This window comes from Brachyistius frenatus, unplaced genomic scaffold (assembly GCF_029030835.1).
Source record: "Brachyistius frenatus isolate BFR_SWC_R1_liver_20210118 unplaced genomic scaffold, ASM2903083v1 Contig_171, whole genome shotgun sequence".
Taxonomy (NCBI): domain Eukaryota; kingdom Metazoa; phylum Chordata; class Actinopteri; family Embiotocidae; genus Brachyistius; species Brachyistius frenatus.
In genome coordinates this window covers 322221-338855 of record NW_027210770.1, presented here as the reverse complement: position 1 = coordinate 338855, position 16635 = coordinate 322221, and the positions used below count along the sequence as shown (strand labels likewise).

Sequence of the window (16635 nt, the reverse complement as noted above, 5' to 3'; positions counted from 1 at the left end):
ATGCAGAAGTGTCTTCAGCTGCAATACCAGCGAGTGCCACTAGAGGTCGGCTCCAAAAAGCCTCCGGCTCCATAGACTCCCATTCAACTTCTCTTATCAAATACAAAAAGTGAATCTTGAAAATGACTAGATCAGATAGAAGGCCTCAATAAGTGGTATGTTTGATTGGGGGGGGGGGGGGTCTGTTTGATTGATAGGCCTGTGGCGCAGTCAGGTTTCCACTATAGGTGGGCGGGGCCTAGTGTCCTGGGAGATCAGTCAGATCCACCACTCGCTTCTCACCCAGCTCCTCCAAATATGGTCGCCAAAATAACAAGAGGAACAAAATCAGAACTTTCAGAACGGCCGCTCACAAAACCATGAGTGATGTCCCCGTTGGTTACCATTTGTTTTTTATAAATTTTTGCAAATGTGTTAAAAATGTAAAACTTAAATTCCTCAATTACAAAAGGATTTAGACCCTAAATTAAATATTTCACCCGCCCTGGTATAATAACCCATCCATCACTGTGATCACCGTTTTTCCTTCATGGTTTATTCAGGACGTGTTTTATCTTTCATGAAATAAAACCAAACATGAACTGTCACTGTAGAGATTAAATGTCTGAGGCGCCTCTCTGCCTCGTTATTACGATACCTTCAACACACCTGTCAAACTTCAGGTGACGGACAGAGAAGAGAGAGAAAACCCTCTCATCCAGAGCTCGGAGAAGCTCTTGTGTTACCGAGGCAACCCGACGCCATCTTCAGGGCTGTTAGCGCCACACGGGACACAGGACCAGAGTCACATGGTGTCAGATTCGGTCAAATTGCTGAGAGGAATCCCTTGGCTGTAAATCCTCCACACACACACACACACACACACACACACACACACACACACACACACACACACACACACACACACACACACACACACACACACACACACACACACACACACACACACACACACACACACACACACACGCGCGACTCCGTCAGTAGCCGCTGAGATCTTCCGTATGCTGCTGGAACTCCACATTGTTGGCTGCTGATGTCACAGTTCAAGCACCGTTCTCTGATTCTGTGTTATTTTCGCCAGCTGCAGCTGAATCACCAAAATCTCCAAAAGTTTTTTTTTCTCTCCAGAGACAGGAAGTGTTTTTCCCGCTGAAACTCTGCTGTAGACTTCAGGCCGTTCACACGAGCTGCCGACCGCACGGCTCGTCCTCGGGACTCCGACCGGACTCGCAATTCAAGGGACAGACTTGCAGACGTTTTAAAACCTCCACAAGGAGCTGAGGGGAACTTTATGATCCAGAAGTGGAAGAATAAAACTGTGCCTTTACAGGAAGTGAAACCAAAACAACACCTTCAATTCAATTCAATTCAATTCAACTTTATCTATATAGCGCCAAATCACAACATAGGTTTTTTTCATGGCACTTAACACATTAAAGTCCTTACAGCAAGACTTTATAATATTATACAGAGAAACCCAACAATTCAGCAATTCCCACATAAGCTAGGAGGGAAAAAACTCTTCTTTAAGGGAGAAAAACCTCCAACAGAGGAAAGAAAAACTCCCTCTTAACAGGAAGAAACCTCTGACAGAACCAGGCTCAGAGGTGGGCGGAGCATCTGCCTCGACCGGTTGGGTTGAGAGGAGAGCAGAGAGAGAAAAGGACAGCATAGAGATAGAAGAGAAGAACTGTTGGTGGAGACGACAAGCGCAGAGCAGAGACATGCAGCTCCATGACGGGACATCTGGAAAAGAAAGAACAGAAACTATACGAGTGAAGGAACTGAATGGAGACAACAGACAGTAAGAAAAAGCTATGAGAGAGAAAAGGATGGTGAGGTATGAGTCAGTTAAAGAGTAGGAGGAAAGAAAAGAAGCTCAGCATGTAACAAGGTCCTCCAGCAGCCTCGGCCTATAACAACATAACTAAGGGTTGGTTCAGGTCTACCTGAGCCAGCCCTAACTATAGGCTTTATCAAGAAGGAACGTTTTGAGTCTAATCTTAAAGCTATCAAACCAACCAAGGCCCAAAGTTTAAAATCATCCCTCAGATTGGATCATATCTGATGTTTTTAGGACACAATCCAGGAGGAAGTTTGGAGGGAATCGTTGGGTGAAAAACTAAAAATCAATGATTAATAATGAAACTGTCAAATATACACTTTATATAGACTCCTCCACAGGTGAAAACAATCCCTCAATGAGGTGGGAGGAGCCAAATAGTCACACCTGGAGAGGGAAGCCAAAGGCAGGCCAACAACCAATCAGAGAACGACCCACTTCTAGAAACTTCTGACATGTTACATGTTAGAACAATAAAACAGCACGTGCCTTCAGGTACCAGACCAGGACCAGGGCCAGAACCATGACCAGAACCAGAACCACCCTCACCTGTCTTCAGATACCAGACCAAGGCCAATACATGGTCCAGAACCAGAACCCCCCTCGCCTATCTTCAGACACCAGACCAGGACCAGGATCAGAGCATACACCCATCCTACACCTTTACCTGACTTCAGATACCAGACCAGGACCAGAACCACCCTCACCTATCTTCACACACCAGACCAGGAACAGGACCAGGACCTGGACTAGAACCACCCTCACCTGTCTTCAGATACCAGACCAGAACCAGAATCACCCTCACCTGTCTTTAGACACCAGACCAGGACCAGGACCAGAACCAGAACCAGGACATCTACCCATCCTCCACCCTCACCTGTCTTCAGATACCAGACCAGGACCAGGATCAGAACCAGGACATCCACCCATCCTTCACCCTCATCTGTCTTCAGATACCAGACCAGGACCAGAACCACCCTCACCTGTCCTAAGATACTAGACTAGGACAAGGACCAGGACCAGAACCAGGACCAAGACATCCACCCATCCTCCACCCTCACCTGTCTTCAGATACCAGACCAGGACCAGGACCAGGATATCCACCCATCCTCTATCCTCTATCCTCACCTCCACCTCCACCTCTGACTTTCACTTCCTAAATAAAACACACACGAGTCACTGCATTTGTCCAACATGTTGACCCATGAATGTGAGGAACAGAATCCTTCAGTGAGGGACAGAGGACGTGTGTCTTAGGGACAGAGGACTGATACCTGCTGATAGCTGACTCCCTGTAAACCAGGCACAGGCGGTCCTCTCTGATGACATCACACCTTCAGCATCTCCACATGTCTCTGTCCTACAACAGGTTCCACCTTTGGTCATAGATCATGTGTCGCTCCAATAAAGACGGGAACATGAGCCTCTTATTTGTCTCCACAGCAAGTGGAGGAAGAGGAGGAAGTCTCAGGGGAGGATGAAGATCACATTCAATTTCACTTCAGACAAACACACAACACACAGACCTCTACTGAAACTTAAATAATTTATTTACCACTGGAGCACCTCAACTATACTGTGTTACAATACAGCACAGTGGGTGTCAGTATCATCATCATCATCATCATCATCACAACAAATACACATAAAAACTGCTCTGTTGTCACAGTTGATTACAGGCTCTCTACTGAACATCTGAAGGGGCGGATTCAGGTCATCTAAACCACCACTGTGTGTGTGTGTGTGTGTGTGTGTGGGGGGGGGGGGGGTGGGGGGGTGGGGGGGTTATACTCACTGAGACAATTAAGTATTTTGAAAATAGTAAAATTTAAACAGCATCAGTGCATTTTCTTTAAGATAAAGACAACTTTTGGAAGTTTGTTGGTAAAACACTGATGACTGATGAAAAACCTTTTTGGAGAAGAACTGAGGGATCACTGATGGTTGTTTTAAAATATATCTGCTTTATATTTGATGTCTACTCTTCACTATCACCTATTATCTTTCATCACAATAACCTGCGAGACCCAGGATCACCTACTGAAGCACAATGTCTCTCTCTGACCTCTGACCTCTCAGTTGGACTGAAGCTGTGGCTGCTGAGTGCATGATGTCATCCTTAAGCTCATGAACTGTCATCGTGTCTTTGAGTTTTCTCGGTGGACAGATTGTGATTGTTCAGGATCAGTCAGTGACAGTAAACTGTGTGAATGTTCTTTTAAATGAGACAGCAGGAGTATAAAAAACAGCTGATTGCAGATATATTTGGAGTTTTCTTTGGGTACAGTTTGATTGTATTTATCAGGGCCGTCACCTCGAAAGTCAAATTATTGTTTGAACATGAGAAACATGTATAAATCCCCTGCAGACATGTACAAAGATATATTCATGTGAACACTTGATGGTAAATGACCTGCTGGCTGATGTGAGGAAGCATCAAACAGGTTAAAGGTGAGACATGAGACGTGTTTCTGACAGATGTCAACACAAACAAACATCCCAATAATCCCTCACTGCACAGGAAACAGGAAACAGGAAACTGAAGTCACTACAGTGTGACATCATCTGTAGATAAGAGTTAAAGTATTTATGTCACATACTGTTTCATCTTCAAGCAAATCTGAAGCAGAAGAATTCCTCCATGTGTCTCTGGTGTTTCTTTATTTAAAGATAAATTTGCTATGAGAAAACGTTGTGTTCGAAAACTTTCTGTTCGAAAACTTATCTTTTTCAAAAAATGAAACAACAATTTAGACAACAATCTGCACACAGACTAACATCTTCCGCGAAATGTTGGGATCATGACGTCTGCTCTCCTGATTCATGTTTAACCTTCACATCCTGCAGACTCATGGGAAGTGAGATTTATTGAAGGCTGCTGGAACATGAATAAATATATAAATAAGATGTGAACATTATGAGGGTGGAGACAGACAACAGAGGTCAGTGTGGAGTACTGTGAGCTTCATCTCTGACCAACATCATTTAAGTTCCACATGTTTCTATGACCACTGGTACGTGAACATTTGTGATTTCACCACAGACCTGAAACTGGACCAGAGAAACATCAGACTTTGGGTCAAACTCTGTAAATGGTCAACAGAGTCCCTTGAAATGCTTCGGAAAGTCTACGGCAATGAAACGACGAGCCAGGCGAGATGTTCTGAGTAATGTTCACGTTTCGAGAGGGGCGGAGCTTCACTGTTTAAGATCGAAGGAGATGCGTCAGGTTCAGGAGACACCAGGTGGGTTTTCTTTGTGTCACTGTGAATTCGTCCCCCATAGTCAGACTGTCACCACTGAGTTCCACCGGGACCTTCTGAGGCATCTGAGGGAAAAACATTTGCTGTGAACCACCTGAACTGTGGTGCCATGGCAACAGGCTTCTCCAACATGACAACACGCATTAAAAACAGGTGAGAAACTCGCCCTTTTTCAACACGTTGTGAGTGTTGTGTTGAACAATTTGTTCCCTGCGGGACGAGGCCGAAAACCAATATCGGATGTCTGTGATCTTCAAGGCCTCAGGTGGCACTGAACTAAAAACAGTCATGATTCTGTAGTGGAAATCACTGCATGGGCTCAGGAACACTTGGCTGATGATTTCCAGAGTTTGACCTAAAGTCTGATGTTTCTCTGCTCCAGTTTTAGGTCCATGGTGAAATCACAAATGTTCACGTACCATTGGTAATGTTAACATGTGGAACTCAGGTGCTGATGTTGATCAATAACTCTGAATATTTCCTGATGAAGGTTATTGATCTTCTGCTCTATGAGCATCGCTGTGCAAATGTACTTTATGTTGTATTTTTCTCACCTGTGTAACAAAGACCAGAGATTCTGTAGTTTCTGCTTTCTAATATTAAATATAAATCACAGCCAGCTCCAAAAATATGATGATGGTGTGATTTCTCTTTACGAAGCTCCATGTGATGTTTTATTTATCTCCTATCCTGGCTTTGTCCAAATTTATAATTTCCCAACATTTGTAAACCATAAAATGGAGTAGAGAGTTAATATCAACATTTTGAAGACTCCCATATCTCTACATGAGTTCTAATTGTCAGGATGCTGATCCAAACATCTCAAACAGAAAAATGGACAAATTCAGAAACTGATAAAAACTTCAACAGAGAGACAAACAGAGAGAGGAGGATGGAGGCAGCTCACCCACCGACCAGGGAGCTGCCAGAGACACGAGGCTGACAGATTAAAACCTGAACGTGTGCAGCTCAGTAAAGACAGGTTGAACCCTCTGAGGTCTGATGCCATAGTTTTCACGACTGTTTAAAAACCTTCGGTACTGTATGAGTAGCTGATGTTGACCTGCTGCATGCTGTGATGCCACATTATATTAAAATAGGATCTATACGATTTTATTCAACATGTAAAAGTGTGCATGTGTTGGTTTCTTCAGTAACAGAAATGTGAGCAGAGAGTTTTCTAGAAGGTTTAACACACTTTTCCATTCCTGTTCTGCAGTTTCTTCATTCAGTCCGACGACTTCTCTGCCAGAACTGTTTGGACTCTACCTTTTAACATGAACTTCATTATTTTCTTGAAGCAGGATCCAGTAGTTCATCATATCGTTCCTTTTTTCTCTCATTTACAAACTAGGAGACAAATACGAACTATCTCACTTCCAAAAAGCATCAGCTGCACTTCCAGCTGTCCAGGTGATGTGTGGAAGTTTTATTTCCTCGGTCCGACGGGATGGTTATTGATCGTAGGGACATTGTTCCTTTCGTATGATCACCAACCATCTACACCTCCAGGATCAGAGGGTTTACTGGGTATGAAAAAGCTGTCGGTTGACCATCAGCTCTGAAAGCATTATAGAGCCAATGAGAGGCCCTCACCTGTTCATCAGGAACATCTCTGCATACACCTGTACTTCTGACTGTGAGACTCTGCTGAGGGTTTAATAGTCTAACGGCAGTCTGACTGTGAGACTCTGCTGAGGGTTTAATAGTCCAACATTCAGTCTGACTGTGAAACTCTGCTGAGGGTTTAATAGTCCAACATTTAGTCTGACTGTGAAACTCTGCTGAGGGTTTAATAGTCCAACATTTAGTCTGACTGTGAGACTCTGCTGAGGGTTTAATAGTCCAAATGCAGTCCGACTGTGTGAATGCTGAGTCACTATTCTGATGTGTGTGTCTGTGTGAAGGAAGGAGAAGGAGTGTTTATGTCGTCCTCTCAGAGCTTCTAGCTGCACTTGCAGGACTTGACCTTCATGTTTGAGAGCTGCTCTATTTTGGGGGTCTTTCCGATGTAGTAGAGGATGGTGAGGGGCTCCAGGTCCTGGGACACGCAGCAAGGGGAGGCCGACGCTTCGGGGTTGATGGTGTTGTACAGTCCTAACACCTGGAACACAAAGGTCAGAGTTGAACCATCATGGGGCCGTACAATGAGGCACTTCATGTTCAGGTGAGCTGTTACCTTGGAGTGCTGGGTGTCGGCGCTCCACAGGTATGGACAGGCCCCTGCGCAGAAATTGGCCTCATAGCCTTTGGGTTCGTGGATCCACCTCCAGCCCAGGTCCTTCTTAAAGTCGATGTAGAGTGAGCGTAAGCAGCAGTTGTCCTGAACATTTCTACAGAGAGATGAAGGGAGAGGTGGGGGTCATAGGTCAGAGGGGGGAGGATGGTCTCATTTCTCTTTAACCTGCTGAGGGGAGGACAACCCAGACTGATTATACTCCACATGAAACCTGTTGTCAGGAGAACTTTGTCCTCTTAATTAAAGGGTCAGGGTTCATCACAGGGCTGACACATTGACAGACACACAACCATTCATACTCTGTGGCTCGTTAAACTAATCTGCGCCGCTCCAGCTACAGGAAGTCAGACCAAAATGGACCTGTCGGGTCGTCAGCTGCGATGTTTGTTCTTTAACCCAGAACATCTCCTGACTCCTGAGGCTAGATTTCAGATGACCGCACGTCAGGAGAAGTCAGAGCAGAGTGTGCTGTGACAGGAGGGGGTTTGTACCTGGAGCAGTATGCAGCATCCAGAGCTCTCCTGGACCGATGGTTCTTGTGTTGGAACTGGGACTCCAGGCGGTAGGACGGCAGCAGCATGAGGAGGAGGTGTGGAGCCCGAGCACTGTGCCGCCGCTTCTTAAACACCTTCAGGTCTCCACCGTGGATGAAGCTGTCATCGATACCTGGATACACAAGATCAGTAAGCTGCATCTCACTGCAGGCAGGCGATGCTGGTAGAAACATGAATCCTGCAGCTATTTGTTAAATACATGTACAACCCCGTTTCAGAAAAAGTTGGAACACTGTGTAAAATGTAAATAAAAACAGAATGCAACGATTTGCAAATCCCATAAACCCATGTTTTATTGCAGATCGACCAAAGACAACACATCAATTGTTGAAACTGAGAAATCTTATTGTTTTATGAAAAATATGTGCTCATTTTGAATTTGATGGCAGCAACACGTCTTTAAAAAGTTGGGACAGGGTCAACAAAAGACTGGAAAAGTTGTGTAAAGATAAATGAAACACCTGGTGGAACATCTCACGACTAAGTAGGTTACCATGGCAACAGATCAGTAAAATGATTGGGTCTAAAAAGATGATTTCAGAGAGGCAGAGTCTCTCATCAGTGAAGATGGGGAGAGGTTCACCACTCTGTGAAAGATTGTGTAGGAAAATAGTGCAACAATCTAAGAATAATGTTCCTCAACGTAAAATTACAAAGAATTAGTGGATTTCATCATCTATGGTTCATAATATCATTAAAAGATTCAGAGAATCTGGAGAAATCTCTGAACACAAGGGACAAGGCTGAAAACCAATATTGGATGCCCTCAGGCAGCACTGCATTAAAAACAGACAATTCTGGAGTGGAAATCACTGCATGGGCTCAGGAACACTTGTGAAAACCATCGTCTGTGAACACAGTTCATCGCTGCGTCCACAAATGCAGGTTAAAACTCTCCAAAGAAGAAACCAGATAGAAACATGATTCAGAAACACCGCCGCCTTCTCTGGACCGAGATCATTGAAGACTGGAAGATGGTCTGATGGATCACAATCTGAGATTATTTTTGTAAATCATGGACGGTGCATCTTCCAGGTTAAAGAGAAGAGGGACCATCCAGCTTGTTATCAGCGCTCAGTTAAAAAGCCAGGATCTGTGATGGTACAGGGATGCATTAGTGCACATGGCATGGGTAGCTTGAACATCTAGAAGGAAGCATTAATGCTGAATAATATATTCAGGTTTTGGAGCAACATATGCTGCCATCCAGACAACGTCTCTTTCAGGGAAGGTCTTGTTTATTTCAGCAGAACAACGTCCAACCACATTCTGCACATATTACAACAGCATGGCTCTGTAGTAGAATAGTCTGCTGATAAACTGGCCTCCTGCAGTCCAGACCTGTCAATTATTGAAAACATCTGGAGCATCATGACATGAAAAATACAACAAAGGAGACCCTGAACTGTTGAGCAGCTAAAATCCTGTATCAGGCAAGAATGGGATCACATTTCACTTCCAAAACTTTACATGATTTACAAATCATCACATTCTGTTTGTATTTACATTTTCCACAGCGTCCCAACTTTTTTTGAAACGGGGTTGTAGCTGAAAATAGTCTCTAACAAATGAACTTCTTGTTAGATTAAAACCAAAGTGTTTCAGGAACCTTTGTGACATAATGAAACTATTAATGCACAGGTTTTAAAGAATAATAAATTCAGTAGTATTACGGACCTAAACTGTCCCCCAACAGGAAAACTGCCTCATCTATCTGGTTTATCATTTAAGGTTTATAAAATCTTTTCTTCAGAGGAGTTTAAACTAGCCTGGTGCGACCCGACCCAAACACGGAGTGAACATCTGGTCTGACTACTCTGTGGAGAATCGGCGGAGACCTCTGGCTCATTCTTAAACTTTTATAAAATCGGAGCAGCTTTAACCAATCAGCACTGACCATTGCAACTACATTTATAAAACAAGGCTTGACTGCAACATGATGGCACTAAGCCACGCCTAATGCTCTCTGAGTGGTCTGCCTGACCAATGCCTGAACAGAGTATCCAGACTGTGATCACAGTGATGATGGTCTGGTGGAGCGGACTCATTTAAAACCAAGACTGAAAATAAAATGATAACGAGACGATCAGAAACACCACATGAGCCATCAGTCACTGGTCTCACTGCATCCTCTGATCTACGAGTGTTTTCAGATCTCATGATGCTCCGCAGCACACACATCCAACCAGCGAGTGGAAGTGATGTGGAAACGTGTGAGCTCTCTGGAGGTCAATGAAACTGTGCTCTACATTTAACCAACAGAAGGAAGCAGTAGGCTGTGAGGCATGAAGTGGAGTCAGTACTGAGTGAAGGACTGACACATTGATGGTTTGATCATTTCACGGGACTCTTGGACAAGAATGAAGAATAGAAACAGACTGTTGTGAATCAATAACCTGCAAAGCGGGCCTCCAACTCCTCACTCTTGTTGGGAATGATGTAGTTGTTGGATGGAACGAAGGTGCAACACGGGCAGTGCAGACTGATCTTGAAGCCGCTGTTTCTGTCTGTAAAGAAACCAAAGTCGTGAAGAGAAGTGATGAGACAGATGAAGAAACTAAATTTATGATAAGAGATGTAACACATGAAACAGATGAAGGGGAAAGAGATGCAGAGATGGAGGAACCTAACTCACCTCTGTGGTTCAGCCACTCACTCACAGCCTCCGTCACATCAAAGGACAGCCACTCCCCCTCCGTCTGCGTCCGCACCACCTTACTGTCAATATATCGCTGCGTCGGGGACGTCAGGTCTTTATGTCCTAAAATCTGGGGACAAATTAGAGACATGAGACTGGTGAGACATTGTTGAAAACAACGAGGCATCAAAAACCTGAAGTCATGTGGTTAGACAAGATTCTTGTGGTTGTGCTGTCCAACGAGTCCTCAACCTAGACCACCACATGGTTCATCTGTGACTGAGTGTCAAAATGAGACACGTCTTGTAATGTCTTGTATATAAAAGTGGACGTAGTTTCTGGCTCTGAAAAATTAGGCCTTAAGCTGTAATACCACTGAGTGCCACTAGAGGTCGGCTCCAAAAAGCCTTCAGCTCCATAGACTCCCATTCAACTTCTGTCATCAAATCCAAAGTGAATAAAATGTGTCCATCAGTTATCTCGGTGTTGTTAGCTAAAGTCACTCCTTCTTATTAGTTTTCTGGAGGTCCATCTGAAAATAATCCCTCATTCATTAGAAAAGAAGATTCAAGAAGACCTGTTTTTGGGGGGTGTGTCTGTTTGATTGACAGGCCTGTGGTGCAGTCAGGTTACAGCTATCGGTGGGCGGGACGTAGTATCGTCAGGTTTCAATCAGATCAGTCAGATCCACCGCTGGCTCCTCCGCCAGCTCGTCCAAATATGGTCACTTCCTGCTCCAAACTGCTCCGAACTAGCAAGATGGTGACGGTCAAAATCTGAACTAGAGGCTGCATAACGTTCACAAACCAACGGGTGACGTCACTGCTGGTTGTCGCTTGCCGACGACTAACACGTCATTCAAATATATCAAAGATATGAACGGATGAAATAAGATACATCCTGTCAGGAGGATGAATGTTTGTACAGTCTGATGGATTTATAGATATTTAACATCAGCTGACTGCTGCTGGTTGGGATGAATGGCAGCACACTGCTCGGTCCATCCTGTGGTTGTCATGGTGACACTGGATGAAGACCAGCAGCAAATCTCATCACTACAGCTCCTGGACAGATAGTTGTCTCTGGTTTGGACAGAAGGACAGCTGAGTGTCCAAAGACACAGCATGTGGACAGTGTGGAGGAGGGATGTTACACAACATCTGTAGAGAAGTCATCCTCGGAGACTCTCATCTGATGAACTACAACACTCTGAAGTCTGGATCATATTTCATCCATATCCTCAGATTTAATAAAAACATGCACAACAGTTCAAACATGACACACAATAAGTCAACATGGAGGACACACAGGCAGCGGAGCGGTGGAGGAGGAGGTGGGCTGATGGATGGGTCAGGTCTGGGAGGAGCGGTCCGACTGAAACCAGACACTGGGACCGACCTCCTTTATCCGATTGTTCTCCAGAACCATGTGTTTATGTTGGCCCGGGTCGGCCTAATGTGTAAAACACTATCGGACCTCCTGTTGGGCTTTTGGGAAACCTGACAGACAGACCTACACAGAGACCCGAACCAGAACCAGAATCAGAGGGAGAGGGAGCACATTAAAGACTGTTAATATTCTGGGCAAAGACAGTTAAAACCTGTCTGATAGTTCTACTGTTGGACCCGGTTTAACGTTTAGAGATCTCCCAAACGAACAGGCCCACATTTAAATGGCAGATCATTCAGGTCCTCAACTGGTGTGACCGGGAAGTAAATATCTAGGATGCTGCAGGAACGGATAGACGGACACACGGACAGACGGGGTGACGGACAGATGGAGTAAAAGACAAAGTGACAGCGTGCAGGACATCTTTCAGAAGGAGTTGTTTTATACTAACAGCTAACTGCTTTTCTAGCAGGACATTGGTGGAACCAGGAGGTCCAGCAGCTGCTGTCTGTCCACCAACATGAGACACCGGGGACACAGAGGACACACTTCACTTCCCGTATCACACACACACACACACACACACACACACGTCTGTTTGAATGAAGCTGTCAGTTCAGTGACTGGATGAAGTAACGTTGTTTCTACTGTCTGAAAAGGACTGAACACACACACACACACACACACACACACACACACACACACACACACACACACACACACACACACACACACACACACACACACACACACACACACACACACACACACACACACACACACGACAGTGGTGAAGACTCAGAGCTCTAATATCACCTTATTCTGAACACCTCCATATTGATACTGTAGCGATGACTACATCATATATTCAGTACATAATGAGAGCTTTGATCAACAATCAGTACTGTGGATGTAATGAGCAGAATATAAAAATATGAAACCATATCAGTCGGTTCAGAAAATCACATCCCGTGACCGTAATACCTTCAAAACCAGGAAAAGACAACAATGATGTCACATCATGATTTTAAGATAAGAGAAGCAGACGTACAAATAAAGTGCCTCCCACTGAGGATTTTTTAATAATCAGCTGAAGGAGTGACAGTGAAGCTCTTTTAGCTGCTCGGTTTGTAGAGCAGTGTGAGCAGATCAGTCTGAGTCTGGATGAAGCATGAGGCCTCTCTCACTGATGTATATTTAAACTTCAGTGGAAACCTACAAGTTCTCATGAGCTGCAGGTTCGGGGGAAACCCAGCGGTGAGGGCCAAAGTTCCAGCTGTGGAAAATAAACTAATGTCACTGATTCAAAGTCTGAACTCATGAGGAAGAGTGAGGGAGGGAGGGAGTGACAGAGGGAGGGAAGGGGGAGGGGTGGTATGAAATGGTTCATTTGAACAGTCTGTCCATTGACTCCTGTCCACATTCTGCACATATTACAACAGCATGGCTCCGTAGTAGAAGAGTCCTGCCTGCAGTCCGGACCTGTCACCCGTCGAAAACATTTGGAGCATTATCAAATGAAAAATATGATAAAGGTGGTCAGACACTGCTGTAGAAACACCTGGTTTCCTTCAGATTTCAATAACAGATTAATAATTTACAGCACGACCATCAAGGTATCAGGACATTGTGAATGGAGGCATTGAGAAATGGTCGACCATCAATAAACCCAGAGTTTACAATGTATAAACCCTCCATGCTGTGTGGAGATACAGAGTAACATGTTAGCTTCAGTGTTAACATGGTGAATCATGGTACACAGTGTAAACACCTGCAGTAACCGTCCCGAATGGAAAACAGTTTATAACAGAAGAAGATGTGAAATATTAAGTCAGATTATAATAAAGTAATTGAACAGGGACAGGTCGGTGGTGGGACAGATCGGTTGTGGGACAGGTCGGTGGTGGGACAGGTCGGTGGTGGGACAGCTCGGTTGTGGAACAGGTCGGTGGTGGGACAGGTCGGTCGTGGGACAAGTCGGTGGTGTGTGTGTGTGTACGTGTGTGTGAATGAGAGGTAAAAAAAGAAAGAGGTAGGATAAAAATGTAGAAGGTGCAGAGCATTAGATACTGTATTACTATTACTGAAAACATGTACATCACGTACTGGAGACTAGTGGAACCGTTACGAGGAAGAATTTTAAAGTCAGAGTACACCTGGTTTCCCGCTGTAGAAACACCTGGTTTCCTGCTGTAAAAACACCTGGTGGACTCTCTGACCTCAGAGTCTCCTGCTGTAGAAACACCTGGTTTCCCGCTATAGAAACACCTGTTTTCCCGCTGTAGAAACACTTGGTTTCCCGCTGTAGATATACTTGGTTTCCTGCTGTAGAAGCACCTGGTTTCCTGCTGTAAAAACACCTGGTTTCCTGCTGTAGAAACACTTGGTTTCCTGCTGTAGAAACAACTGGTTTCCTGCTGTAAAAACACCTGGTTTCCTGCTGTAGAAACAAGTGGTTTCCTGCTGTAAAAACACCTGATTTCCTGCTGCAGAAACACCTGGTTTCCTGCTGTAGAAACACATGGACGACCTCAGATTCTCCTGCTGGTTGAACTGGTCAGTAACCACTAGAAGGTTTCTGCAGCTCCAGTGAGGGCTGAACTGGTTCTATGTTCCACCTGCATCTGTTCACACCCTCAGGTGTTCTTCACCTGTCAGGCTGTTACTGCCAAATCTATCATTTCAAATGTTCGTCAGAATCATCTTTTCAAACAATGAAATCACCAACAACAACACATGAGTATGTCCCCTTTAAAAACAACAACATCTGCACTTGTCTTTCAATTTAATTATGATAATGTTGATGTTACACAACGATCCTTAAACCTGAATGACACAAATAAACCTCCTGAATCATTCTGACAGATCTCTGCGTCTCTGGATGTGACCTGAAGATTACCTGATAGAGCTCGATGCGCTGCTCAGACACTCGGGCACCAGGGTTCTGGAGACGGAAGATCCGCAGCTCGGCCTTCACCAGGTTGGAGGCGTTCTTCTCCAGGGAGGACACGTCGAACGTCAGCCGTCTGAAGTACGGGTTGAAGTGTGTCGGAGAAATGACGTCTAGGAGGAGAAGGAGAGGAAGCGTTGTTACACATGTTCTCTGTACTGAAGCACGGAGCTGATGATCCGAGAGTTATCATCAGATGACATGAGGATAAATTAATGGATCAGAATCACAACCAGCAAAACCAGCTGAAGATAAGAACAGCAGGTTCTCTGTGATGTTCTTCAGAGCAAAAACAATCATCAATCCAGAACAGATAACCCTAAGTGACACTGAAGGAATAACTTTATATGAATGAGAATAAACTGCATCACTTCTAAAGAGTAGAAGGACTGAACCCTCTTTAGAGAGGAGCTATAACAAACAACACGTCCCTCTTTGAGGAGGATGAGCTACAGCAGCAGACCTCGGTGGGTTCCACTGCTGTCAGCCAGAAACGTGAGTCTGCAGTGGGCTCAGACTCACCAGACCTGCACCGCCGAGGATGGAAACATGTGGCCTGGTGACAAATCTGCAGGATGTTTCCATGCAGAAGAATTTAGGAGAGCGGAGGGAGGCCCTACCCTGCATTTATCTGGTGTGTGCCTGTCCGTCTCCAGGCCTGAAGTTCATCATGTGGATAAACTCCGTTTTTTAAAAATTCAATTCTTTTACAACCAGAAATGTTTAGCTGACCTGCCAATAGATCTGACACAGAATAGTCAAAGAAATGCCCTTGAACACCTTCAAAGACAGAAAATGAATAAAAGGTCTAAATCGACTGTTGGTCTTAAAAGGATTTTGAGGACCAACTGTCCTAAATGTCTTGGTTAAAAGTTCAAACGATTCATAACTGTGGTTCTTTTATGGATCGATATTTGTCCAATTCTCCCGATGGAGAGTCACACAGCTCCTGTTTGTTCTGATAAGCAAGGATGAAGGCATGAAATACTTTATCTTAGCTTGAGTAGAGAGCAGAGAGGAGCTACAGACCGAAAGCTTTTCTTTCTGATTCAGCCTTTGACTCTCAGGATTCTCACAGCCACTTAACAAATATCTCTGCTGCTGAGTTTCAGCATGGCTGTCTCCACACTGTCTATTCCTCTCCTTATCTTACCTGAAAGTTTTCACTGTTTTGGCTTTTTCTCTTTTCAACCTGTCCCAAGAGCTCCAGCTCAGTCTATATACATGTAAAGTGCCATAAAAAAGTGTTTGACCCTCCTGGTTTCTTCTGTTTCTGTGTGCATTTCTGAGTCACATCTGCAAACTAAATTCAACATGAAACAACGACAGTTTAAATGATATATGTACTGAAGCAGAAAGGTTATATGATAGCTGAATCACCAATATGAAACTGTAATAGATATTTGTGTTACCTTTAGCAGAAACAACTGCAGCCAAACCCCTCCAATAACTGGAGAACACAGTCTGACACACTGGAGGGTTTGTGGGCAGCATCTCTGTGAGCTTTAGGTCTGGACTTTGACAGGGACACTCCAGAACTTTCATTTGGTTCTGTTTGAATCATTCAGAGGTGAACTAACTAGCTGTGTGACCCAGTTACTCTTGACCTTTGATATAAAAGTGTTCGTAGCTTCTGGTCTGAAAAATGAGGCCGATGTAGAAGTGTCTTGAACTGCAATACCACTGAGTGCCAGTAGAGGTCGGCTCCAAGCTCCATAGACTCCCATTCAACTTTTCTCATTACAGTGAACCCTCG

At 44.5% G+C, this 16635-nt stretch overlaps 1 protein-coding gene across 1 annotated transcript in view; it reads right to left on the bottom strand.

Annotated features, from left to right (window-relative positions):
• Positions 1-3373: 3373 nt before the first annotated feature.
• Positions 3374-16635, bottom strand: part of tgfb2 (transforming growth factor, beta 2) — a 40866-nt gene continuing 27604 nt past the window's right edge. The window contains exons 2-7 of the mRNA XM_069717255.1: positions 14829-14992; positions 10538-10670; positions 10299-10409; positions 7840-8014; positions 7289-7442; positions 3374-7213 (exon numbers count right to left, since the gene is read on the bottom strand). Coding sequence (XP_069573356.1) covers positions 7055-7213; positions 7289-7442; positions 7840-8014; positions 10299-10409; positions 10538-10670; positions 14829-14992 — 896 coding nt within the window. The 3' untranslated portion in view covers positions 3374-7054. The remainder of the gene's footprint in view (positions 7214-7288; positions 7443-7839; positions 8015-10298; positions 10410-10537; positions 10671-14828; positions 14993-16635) is intronic.